This window comes from Chelonoidis abingdonii, chromosome 5 (assembly GCF_003597395.2).
Source record: "Chelonoidis abingdonii isolate Lonesome George chromosome 5, CheloAbing_2.0, whole genome shotgun sequence".
NCBI lineage: Eukaryota > Metazoa > Chordata > Testudines > Testudinidae > Chelonoidis > Chelonoidis abingdonii.
In genome coordinates, this window is record NC_133773.1 from 15,548,822 (window position 1) to 15,560,868 (window position 12,047).

At 44.7% G+C, this 12,047-nt stretch overlaps 1 protein-coding gene across 2 annotated transcripts in view; it reads left to right on the top strand.

The window, feature by feature from the left end:
- Positions 1-12,047, top strand: part of FRAS1 (Fraser extracellular matrix complex subunit 1) — a 307,206-nt gene that overhangs the window by 265,398 nt on the left and 29,761 nt on the right. For both annotated transcript variants that reach the window (XM_075066086.1, XM_075066087.1), the window contains 9 exons: positions 119-278; positions 1,261-1,423; positions 3,599-3,845; positions 5,836-6,180; positions 6,538-6,698; positions 7,986-8,133; positions 9,177-9,382; positions 9,905-10,061; positions 10,616-10,816. In XM_075066086.1, coding sequence (XP_074922187.1) covers positions 119-278; positions 1,261-1,423; positions 3,599-3,845; positions 5,836-6,180; positions 6,538-6,698; positions 7,986-8,133; positions 9,177-9,382; positions 9,905-10,061; positions 10,616-10,816 — 1,788 coding nt within the window. The remainder of the gene's footprint in view (positions 1-118; positions 279-1,260; positions 1,424-3,598; positions 3,846-5,835; positions 6,181-6,537; positions 6,699-7,985; positions 8,134-9,176; positions 9,383-9,904; positions 10,062-10,615; positions 10,817-12,047) is intronic.

Below are 12,047 nucleotides of genomic sequence, written 5' to 3' on the forward strand. Positions count from 1 at the left end.
TCAAACTTGTGATCAGAATCAGGCCCACAGATATGTATGCCTACAGCTTCTACGTTGTTCATCTGTAAAACTGTCACTGAATGCCTGGATTGGCTCACTGAGAGTCTCTTCCCGACAGAGGATGTGAACCTGGGACTGATTCGGTACGTGTTGCTGGAAGAGAAGATTCAGGAAACCATGGATAGCTTTCAGTTTCTAGTGAAAGACAGCAAACCCAATGTTGTCAGTGACAATGTCTTCCATATCCAGTGGTCTCTCATCAGTTTTCAATACCCCAGGTAAGCTATCCTATGGGTTACAGCACTCATCTGACATACAGGGCCTTATTCAGAGGTGAGATGGGTGGGGTGGAAGTTAAGTTACACATCAATAAGTAGTTGGTGTAACTAAGAAGCTGAGGTGGCTACAAGGAGGTAGAAGATAGATTCTTAGACTCACTTCGGATTTGGCCCTCGGTTTTCATGCAGCAGTGCTGGGAAGTGCCCTGGGCCTGGTATATGAGAATAATCCCATAGGGATAGATCATCATCATTTCTTAGTATATCGCAGTAGCACCCAACAGTCCCAGGCTCCATGGCTCCATTCTGCTACACATGAGTAAAGGTCAGTCTCCAATGATGATTCAGTCCTACAATGAAGCCAAATAGAACCCAGGAGTTTCAGCTGAGAAATTACTATGAGTGTGTATGGAGACAGCATAATAATACCCAGCTTTTACAACACGCTTTTCATCAGTAGATCTCAAAGTGCTTTACAAAGGAGGGTAGTGTCATTAGTCCCAGTTTACAGGTGGGGAAACTGAGGAATGGAGATGTAGTGACTTGCCCAAGGTAACCCACAGGCCAGTGGCAGAGCCAGGAAGAGATCTCCCAAGTCCCAGTCCAGTAGTCTAATCACTAGTACACACTGCCTATGCATGACAGTGCGGAGTATAGCGTTTATCTGCCTGAGTTTGGGATGGCTGCAGATCTGATGTGTTACCTTTGTGATGAGTGGGAGTAGCACCTACATATCTAAGATTAAAGTTTGCCTCCTTATGTTTTTCAGTCCCTTACTGTGTCTCCAGATCTCACCTCCTTGAAGGCATGAATTAGACTGGATTAGGGCTTGCTTAGTATCACTAAAAACATAAAGGCTCATGGTCTGTTCAGTTCCGGTTCTTATACCACGCTCATCCCCTTAGTACCTGAGCAGCTTCCAGTTGTGCATTAAGTGACGTGCCTAACGTATCTCCCATGTTTGTGTTGTGTACGTTCCCAGCTACAATGTCAGTGAGAAGGCTGGCTCTGTCAGCGTAACGGTGAAGAGGATCGGTAACCTCAATCAATATGCCATTGTCTTGTGCCGCACGGAGCAAGGAACTGCCACCTCCAGCGTCAGTTCAAAGCCAGCACAGCAGGACTATGTAGAGTATGCAGGCCAGGTGGGTTGAGAAATTCTATCTGGAAGAACTATATACCCCCAGAAATAGCCCTATAGAAATCTAACATAGTGAATCAGACTGCGTGTTATTTATTTGCTTGCACCTGATCTGTGTTCCCCTGAGGATGTCTGGACTCTGCTGTTTCATTCTTTTATCTTAGCTGTTATACCCCTGCTTCGCATGTCTGAGACGTGTGCGGGAGAAGAAGGAGGAAGTGGCAGAGTTCAACATCTAACCATAGAATAAGCCCATGGATTACACTGTGTAACATTAGAAGGACACTGCCCACGTTGGCGGAGTGCTAAATACTGATGAGGACAGGCTGCATTACAACAAAATGCATTTTAATGCAGCCAAATGTAAGGTCCCGTATTCTTTCTTCCTAGGCGTAGGTCACTCATATAGAAAGGGGGACTGTACCCTGAAAAGCAGTGACTGAAAAGGACTTTGGGATCTGGGAAGGGATCGTCTCATTGCTGGCACCTCCTCATGGTCAGGCATGGTGTGACAACTCCTTCATTGGGGTCTGCAGCCAGTGGCTGCCCTGGCACTCCAGTGCCTTGCCTCTTCTTGTGAGATGTCCCTCCATCCAGGTCACTTCTGGGGTAGTCCATAAACAAAAACAAGGGGAATTAACACACACAAACGAAGTTAATGGGAGAGAGGGAGAAACACCTCTATCTCAGGGTGCATCAAGATCAGGTCCTCCCTTCCCTTAGGCAGGGACCTTCAGGCAGTTGTTGTCAGGGAAGCTCCTGCCTTCTCTTATTTATCCTCAGGAGCTGAGGGTCAAAGGTCTGTTCTTGTCCCTGCATGGGCCACAAATGAGCTGTTCCGCTCCAGCCTGTACATGCCTTCGCAGGTGTGGCGGGGTTGGCTGGCTGAGCCTGGAGCAGCTCCTTAACCGCTTTTTGTCCAGTGTGGGGTATGTCTACCCATCACAGGGTCACAGTGAATAAACAACTCAGACATGAGCTCCCAGTGCAATGCTGTGGCAAAAAAGGCTAAAGCGATCCTTGTCTAGACTAACCGGGGAATAGTGAGTGGAGTTAGGGAAGCTGGTTTTGCCTCTGTATATCGCACTGGTGAGACCAGGACTGGTGTGCAGGAGGTCAGATTAGATGCACTAATAGTCCCTTCTCATCTTCAGATCTTTGACTCTAATGTTGAATGTCAAATTCCTTAATTTAAATTTGTTTTTAAAATGTCAGTTTTGAGTCCCCTCTGACATCAGTTTGTCATCAGTGGACTTGCTCCTGATTTTCAGGCCTAAGTTGGCTTTAGCTATTACTTACTAATTTAATAGAAATACATTTATGACTCTAAAAAGAATTCTATGAAACCAGTTTTTTTAAATTCAAGTAATTCTCTGCAGTTTGTCATCCTAAATAACTTCACCTTTCCGTTAGCACAAGAGCCAAAAACTGAAAGTGCTCAGTCAGTTTTCGTCATCTAAGCTTCATGGAATACAAAATAAATAAATAAATAAACACCTTAGTAAAATAAGTGGCAAAAACATGAAGTAGACTTTTAGATGACTTCAGTTTTAAGAATCTAAGGTGTTTTTGAGCCTCTAGGTGAGAGGACATTCTTTTAAAGTGTGAGTTCTATGTTGACAGAGTCCCTGTAAGGGAATATTCTGCAAGATCGTGTCTAATATAGGCTTGCCTACATTCTGATCTCATTCATGCTGGTGTAAATCAGGAGTAACTCCATTAAAGTAAGTGGAATTACTCAAGCATAAAACTAGTGTGAGGTCAGAATCAAGGGACCTGATTCTCCAGTGCCTTTTGCCTTGTGTAGTTGTTTACTTCTGTGCAAAACACTAGGAAGAGAGAGTGGTAGAGCTTTGCATTCACTTTGTACATTTGCATTCACTGTAGGTGATTGAACAAGGAGGAATTCAGTGAAGAACTGAGCTCAGGAGCTCCCAAGAGCTCTGATCCAAACCCCACTGAGGTCACTGGGAGTCTTTCCTTTGACTAGAGGGCTTTGGATCGGGTCCCAGAAGAACAAAAGTAAAGCATAGCTCTGAAATATACCAGGACAATTAAAATTCTGTGATTATTTGCAAAGATTCAGGGCATCCATCCTTGCCAGAGGGGAGCAGGGAGGGTTTCTGCATTTGCAGCTGCAAGCCCACACGTAAACCCCTTGTTGTTCACTTCCTTGCAGGTGCAGTTTGATGAGTGGGAGGACACCAAGGCCTGCATCATTGCTATCAATGATGATGACGTCTTTGAGAACACGGAGAGCTTCACCGTAGAGCTCAGCATGCCAGCCTATGCCCTGCTGGGGGAGATCACCCAGGCCAAAGTCATCATCAACGACACAGAGGATGAACCCACTCTGCAGTTTGACAGGAAGACTTACCATGTCAATGAGAGTGCTGGCTTTCTGTCTGCACCCATTGAAAGGAAAGGTTTGTGGTATTAGATACAATACTAACGATACTGCACTTATATAGCACCGCTCCACACAGGAGCTAAAGCTGCTTTACCAACACTAACTAACCAAGGTATGAAATTCCATTGTGTGGTGTTAGGCACATTTTATAGATGGGTAAACTGAAACATACAGCGATTAAATGACAAGGTCCTACAATAAATCAGTGACGGAGCCAAGAAGGCAACTTGGAAGCCCTGATCCCCAAACTCCTGCTTTCACCATTGATCAACACTAGAGCAAACACATCAGCTGTAAGCAATAACAGGATTTCTCTCTCTAGTGCAAAATCAGTGCCCTCTGTGTCACAGGAGATAACTTGCTGCTACATTCAGAGTCTTTAGTCCCATCTCTGACGTTGCTTTTGATTATAGAATTTTAAAACATAAAAGGGTTCAGTTGGCGTTTTTATTGATGGAGATGTTGGTCCCAATCCTCTTTTCACAGGAGTAGAAGTACAACTAGGACTGTTTACATGAGGAAGAGTGGCAGGAATGGGCCTCTTGTGCTTGTCTGGACTCAGTTTTATCTCATCTGGCTCCACTGCTCTTTGAAGTTAGCAGGCTTTCCCAGCTTTTAAGCAAGTTGATCTTCCCTTCTGGTGGGCAGATATCAAAGCTCAAAAAGAGAGGGAAAAACAGGGTTACTTCCTTTCTTTTTATAAATGTAGCATTATCCACAGGGAAAAGGATATCTGAAAATAAAGGAAAGAGGGCAGTGGGGATGGCCTGGTTTTCCTTTATAGAGTCAGTAATCGAGTTTAGACCTGCTGCCTTAGGGCCCAGTCCAGGTCCTACTGAAGACAGAGGGAACAGAAGTAAACCAAGATATCTGCTGGCTTCTTCCCTATGTTTCGGGTCCTATACTTCCCATGGAATACCTGCAGTGTTGCTGCATGTAGTAGGAAACATGCCCTCTTCGATCTCTGATTTCAGTCGAGTAGCAACAGAAGGCAACAGTACAGGGGCTGGAGTTGAGTGTCCAGAGATTCAGCTGGTTAAAAATATCAAAATGTTCTTCTGAATTCATGCTAGGCCAATTTCTGTATATGGTTAAGAGCAGAAGGAGTGTCCCTTTGAGAACACCCTTGCATAAATATTTTCCCCTTATTGTAGAAATTACAACGGATTGTAATTTGGATTACGATGTCTGAATGTCTGAATTTATCCAGTTTGTCGGAAATTATTTTCCTAATAAGTTTAGGAAACTCAGTTTCCACACAAGCATTTCTGTATCAGTTCAAAGGCTTCTTGGTGGTGATTGTACACAATGTACAAACATAAGCATATATATCTATATTCTATACCCAGCAGCAATACAGTTATAATCACTGGCCCAAATATTCTCAACAGGACTAGGCCTGGGAGGTACCTTCCCATCATGCTATTTTCCAGAGAGGGTAAGGAAAGGCACTGACAGAGAACCCCTAGATACCTTGCTTTTTATATACTATGACAAACAAGTGATGTCATGGCTGTTTATTGGACCTTAACTAAAGCTAGATGAGGGAGTTTTAGAGCAGAACCCTGCCCCTGGCTTGGTCAAGACAAGATTCCTGGTTGAGCCCCTTTCTTTTCAAGGCTTCCTCCTTATCTCATGTTGCTGTATTTCTGTCTAACTACTAAACTATGCATTTCTTTATAATAAACTAAACACACCAATTATTTCCTGCACCCGGTGCCCAATTCCCCATGTTTTCTTTATTTCTGTTACCTCAACTCACACCTTAAATGAGATAACACCGGCATGTTCAGGGAAATTACAAGTTTAATGCAAACAATCCCTCCTTCTTACTATTTTTTTTTTGGTCACGTGCTTCAGGCCCATCACTTATGTTGGGATCCAAACTCAGTTTAAACCCAGAGTTCATTGACATCTAATCTGGGCCTATGTTCTTCCACAGCAAATGAAACCTCATATAATTTTCTGACAATAACACTTCTGTCCCCGTGCATGTTACATTGTAGGGGATGCCAGCAGCATCGTATCTGCTCTTTGCTACACCATCTCCAAATCTGCTAAAGGCAGCAGCCTTTACGCACTGGAGTCTGGGTCCGACTTCAAGTCTAGGGGGATGTCGAATGAGAACCGTGTTATTTTGGGGCCCGGTGTCACCATGTCAACCTGTGACGTCAAACTGATCGATGACAGCGAGTACGAGGAGGAGGAGGAGTTTGAAATTGCCCTGGCGGATGCCTCTAGTAATGCGCGCATAGGGAGTGTGGCATCAGCCAAGGTGATGATCAGTGGCCCCAACGACGCCTCCACTGTGTTCCTGGGAAACGCAACTTTTACTGTCAATGAGGATGCAGGTAAGGGAAAGCAGGAATTCCGTTGGGCCTGGACTTGTTGTCACTGTGAGATACTTGCCGTGGAAACACTGCTTTACCAGTGGCGGTTGTAAAGAACTGAACCCTCCAACCAGATGTGTGCTGTGGAGGAAATGGGCAGCAGCTAGGGCACTTCCTCATCCTGCCCACAAGTTAGAGCTGAGCTTTGGTTATTACCATCTGCCAGGCATTATCCTTTCTGTAGAGCCACGGACAGAGTCACTGTGAAGGAAAGGGGCAAACCAGCGTGATGGCACCTATTGACGTTTCAGATGTGTGTTTTTCTCATGTCCGGCTAAGTTCTAATCATGGCTTTAATATGTGTAACTTTGCCTCCAGGCGCCATTGACATTCCAGTGATCCGGCATGGTACTGACCTCTCAACCCCCACCTCGGTGTGGTGTGCCACTCGGACTTCAGATCCACCCTCGGCCAGTCCAGGAATTGACTATATCCCCAGCGCCAAGAAAGTAGAGTTCAGGCCAGGCAGAACTGAGGAGGTATTGGACTACACACCCAGTGACTAGATGCAGCGGATTTCAGTCTCTTTCTCTTATATAATCACTGTACTCACTGCTTTTGAAAGTTAAATTTACTGCAGTTGTTTAGTTACAGAGGTTTGGGGACATTAAGAATAGAAGAGCCATAAGTATTTTTTTATAGATATAACTAATCCCACACCAATACAGCTGCATCAAGAGTCATTTTAATCAAATAAAGAAACGCATAAATGGCAGAAGGTGTTGCCACAAACCTTCCAAGCATCAACCAAGAACAGCCTGATTTCCCATGTAAAATCCCCATTTCCAGACTGCAGGCTTTTACTGATGTTTCAGAGCTACCTGCCCCATCTGTCTGTTATATCCATCTACTCTCTCTTGCTATAGCCTTTGATTGTAAGCTCTTCAGGGCAGGAGCCATCTTTTCATTATGTGTGCGTAGCACCTACCACAGTGGGGCCCCAATACAAACACGTAATATTAATTTTATAAAGCCCAGTGATACTCAGGGCCTATTGGCCAAGTCAAGTTGTTGATTTTGTCCCATTATGCCACTGAGTCTATGGAATCCCCAGTTGTTCAGCCCATTACTAATCCTCCTCCGTTTGTGAGCAGTCACAATTTGTAATGCTTAGAGAAGCTGAACTTCTCTGTCTGTTTTATAGTGACCAAAAATGTGCCAGGGACTTCACAGGACATATAGAAAGACAATGGCCCTGCTCCTAAAAAGCTTACAAGTGGATATCTTAAAAGGCTCAAATGGCAATTAAGCACCATACTCCCATTGCCTTTCAGTGGGAATTAGGTGCCTAACATTCATTTGTGCCTTTCAAAATCTCCTGTGCACCTTAAAATTCGAGACATGAGGGTGACAATTACCAGAGTAAGGTTGAGCTGGGATAAGGAAAGGAGAGGGTTACAGCACAGTTACTCTCCGCTCGTATTGCTGAGGGCTGGTCTACACTGGGGGCTGGGGGGGAAGTCAATGTAAGATACACAACTTCAGCTACGGGAATAGTGTAGCTGAAGTCGACGTATCTTATTCGACTTACCTCCCGTCCTCACGGCGCGGAATCAACGGCCGCAGCTCCCCAGTCGACTCCACTACCGCTGCTTGGTCCGGTGGAGTTCCGGAGTCAACAGGAGCATGATAAATCGATCGTTACCCACCGATCCAGTGGGTAGTCTGGATATACCCTGAGTTACCTGCTAGGTTTGTATTAAAAGCCCCAGTAGTTGAAGGAGGGTAACAGGTTTTATCACCTGGTTCTTTTACTTTTCCTCTAGTACTGCACTTTGACAATCCTGGACGATGCCCAGTACCCAGTGATTGAAGGGCTGGAAACGTTTGTTGTATACCTAAGCTCACCTCATGGGGCTGAATTGACCAAACCTTTCCAAGCTATAGTGGCCATTAATGACACCTTCCAAGATGGTAAGCTATACAGTGAATCTATATCGAATCCATTCTAGCTCCTTCCTTTACATATTTCCCTTGTGTACTAAGAGAAATTGGAAAACACCCAGGATGCGTTTGATGACATCACACAACATATTCCATGTCACCTGTCCGTCATAGTTTCTCTCCCTAGTTTCTTTGTCCTCAAGAAATTAAGGTGTAGAAGTGCAAAATAAAATTCCTATTTTCTCCTCCCATTTGGGGCCAGACTTTGTCACCCTTGCTCACCGTGAGTAGTGTCTTCCTCGTATGGTCCCATTGAAACCAATTGTGCTTCATGAGAAGTCAGGCACTATTCAGCGTGGGTATGGACATGAGAATTTGGCCCCTTTTTTAGCAGATGGATTGATGCTTACATGTATTCATTTCGACTCTCAGTATATTTCCTCCCTCCTGTGTTTTAAACATGATCCTGACCTCTGTGATTTTCTCCCTGGGAGGTATCTGCTTGCTAAAGAAATGCATCAGTCACATAACCCCAGAAAAACTGCTCTGTAATAACCTGTAATTATCTTTGCTCCTCAACCATCTGCTGAGACTTGTCCTCTTGGCTTCAGGCTTTTTCTGCCCTAGCCACAGAAGATGTCATGATTGCAATAATGCCCTAAGAACAATAACCTATCTAAATATTACCCATTCTTCATATGTATCCCCAGCATACAGTACTCATACTGCTCAGATACGTATACCTTAGGGCATAGCTAGTTCTTCAGTACGTGCAGAACAGGTGATTACCTCAGACAACAAAATATTAGGGAAAGCAAAATGTTCAGTAACTTTTTGTGTGAGTGACTCAAGGTTGGTAGGATGAGAATCTCCAGTTCCCAATGAGAGCCATGATCAGCTGCTTGGTTAAAGTGAAGAATATTCTTTGTGAGCACAGTTGACTATCTAATCAGACATCTCACTGCACGACTGTCAGCCCCACATGGTGGTACTTCAATACATGGCATGCCTGTTTTGGCTGCTATTTAGCTTTTATCACAGTACAGGTGTGGATGTTGTTGTGCCCCCTGCAGTACCCAACATGCAGTTTGGCAAGGACTTGTACGCCGTGAAGGAGAAGGAGGGTGTCCTGCACATTCCCATCATCCGCACCGGAGACCTGAGCTATGAGTCCTCTGTCAGGTGCTACACCCGCAGCCAGACAGCAGAAGTCATGGAGGACTTCGAGGAGAGGAGAAATGCAGAGGACGCTCGCATCACTTTTTTGAAAGGAGAGAAGGCAAGTTAAACCTAACTGGATTGGGGAAGGACCAAGAACAATCAGCAGAGTAGGTTTTGAAAAGCTGGATGTTCTCCTGGGCACTCTGTTGTTCAGAGGCTTTACCAGATGCCCTTTCTCAGAAGTAATACTTCAACTGCTTTGGATTAGCTATTGTTACTCTTCTGGAATTAAAAGATGAGTCCATGGAGAATCTGCATTTAACAATAAATATTAGTTAACATATAAAAAGCAAGTGCTGGGTATCATAATACTTAGCATTACAGCTAGTGCTTTTTGATTAGATAGTCTTGGAGTACACACGAGAACCAGCTGTAGTGAGTAAGTGCCATTTTTCCACAGCCACTTTTCATCATATAGCTGCACTTTGATGTCCACATAGAGTTTCTAAGGCTTCTTTCATCATTTAATACACTGTGGTGTTAAATGCTAGGTAGTGAGGAAACACTAATCTTCCATTAAATTCAGAGGAATTATTCGAGTTAGTTGCTAGTCTTTAACTGATGATGTACTTGGCTGTAGGTGAAGAACTGCACTGTCTATATCAATGATGACTCTGCATTTGAACCAGAGGAGCAATTCCGGATCTATCTCGGCAGTCCCCTTGGAAACCACTGGAGTGGAGCTAGAATTGGAAAGAATGACATGGCCACCATTACTGTCTCCAATGATGAAGATGGTAAGAGAGAATGGGCTACATTAGGAACTAGACGGAGCAGGTACAATTCCGGGGCAGTCAGTGGAATTTACACCGGGTCTGAATGTTAGTCATTATATGTAAACTGCCTCAAATTGAATGATTGACTTGTTGATCAGTGCTCCATTAAACTGTCTTAACTCACATTTAAAGTTGATTCTGAATCTCATGTTAGCAGTATGCTGTGGCACATAAATAAAATACCACTAATGCTAGACAAAACATGGAATTAGCGTATTTGGAAAGGTCAGGTAAGCCAGCCTACCTGGCTGCTGGAAGGGCAACCTGAAGGAATGAGTGCCAAGCTTATTGTGTGGCTCCTGGCTGCAGCAGAGTGTCAGAGAGCCATGTCTAGGCTGCATGTCAGGAGTGCCTCTCAAACTTCACTCTGATGTGTGGAGTAGTGCTGATGGGTTTTAAAAGGAGCTATGTCAGTTCAGCCTGGGCTGCTGGAAAGTGTACTGTGATGCAAATTATTTTGAGACCTCTAGAATTGCTGCAAATATGTGTTTCTGTTCTTCATACCATTTCTCTAGCACCCACCATTGAGTTTGAAGAGGCTGCATACCAAGTACGGGAGCCTCCAGGCCCTGAGGGCATTGCTATTCTAAACATCAAGGTGCTCAGAAGAGGGGACCAGAACAGGACCTCGAAGGTCCGCTGCAGCACCCGTGATGGCTCAGCCCAGTCCGGAGTCGATTACTATCCAAAGAGTCGAGTCCTCAAATTTAGCCCTGGTAAAGGATACTTGAAATTGAATTATGGGGTGGAGGGATTACTCAGTGACATTTAACACAGGCCAGAACAAATTAAAATTAAAGGAAAATGTTCAAGTAATTTATACAACAATACTCTGTGTGTGGGATTTTCAAAACATTTGGCACTGGCCCAACTCTGCTCCCATTGAAGTTATTGTACATGTCATATTTTTCGTGGGTGTATGATTTCACGTATAAGCTGTGGCAAATTGCCGGTATTGTTCTCTGGGTCTCGCGCTTTCTCTTCTCTGGGGTAGGTTCAGGGCGATATTGCTTGCCTCTGAACCAGTTCTTAATCACTCCCCTAGTGTCCTTGGAGGAGGGGAGTGGAGAGGGAGGGACCTGGGCCCGCCCTCTACTCCAGGTCCCAACCCAGGGGCCCTGGGGTTGTGGTGAACCACTTGACTAGCGGTTTCTTCCCCTGGGTTACTTCCCTCTCATACCCGTCAGCTTGTGAAGGGCTTCTCGCCTCTCTTCTATACAAGCCTGGTGCCCCTTACCTAGGGTTTCTGTTGGGCTTCCCAATCCACCGCAGCACTCCTCCAAACCTTCTATTTCTCTCTGGACAAACTCTTCTCTTCTGCAATCTGCACTCTGCTCCAATCCAACCTTTCTCCTTCAACTACCACCCCCTGTCTGACTGAAGCAGGGGTTTATATCCCATGACTGGAGTCAGGTGCTCTAACTGGAGTCAGGTGCTCTAATTGGCCACAGCTGTTCTAGTTAATCTAAAGCAAACCTTCCTCCCTTGGCAGGGAATAAGGCCCCCTGCTAACACTCTTATGCTGCCCTCTGGCCATGCTGTATCACAAAGCAAAAACATGAGCCACACCAACCCCCTGTAATGTATTTACGCTTTGGGCTTTGTTCTAGACACACACACTGCAGTCATATTTGATGCAGCATTTATAATACGAAACACCTATGTAATCCTTTCAATAATCTTTCACAGGGTGAGTTAGATTTACTTTTCCCAAGTCAGTCATAAGCCTCAGAGGAATTCTTTTAGTTCGTTGGAGAGACCACAAAAAGCAGTCAAATGTCGTTTCGACAGACCACACCACTTCCCACTGCAGAGAAAAATAAAAATTGAAAAACAGTGGAGGTGGGGAATTGAGACTGGAGCATAGGATCACTTTTCTGTGGGTGCCCAACACATCCCCCCTCACGCCCTTCTGCATACAATGGACGTTGTTTTGCTGACAGCAAT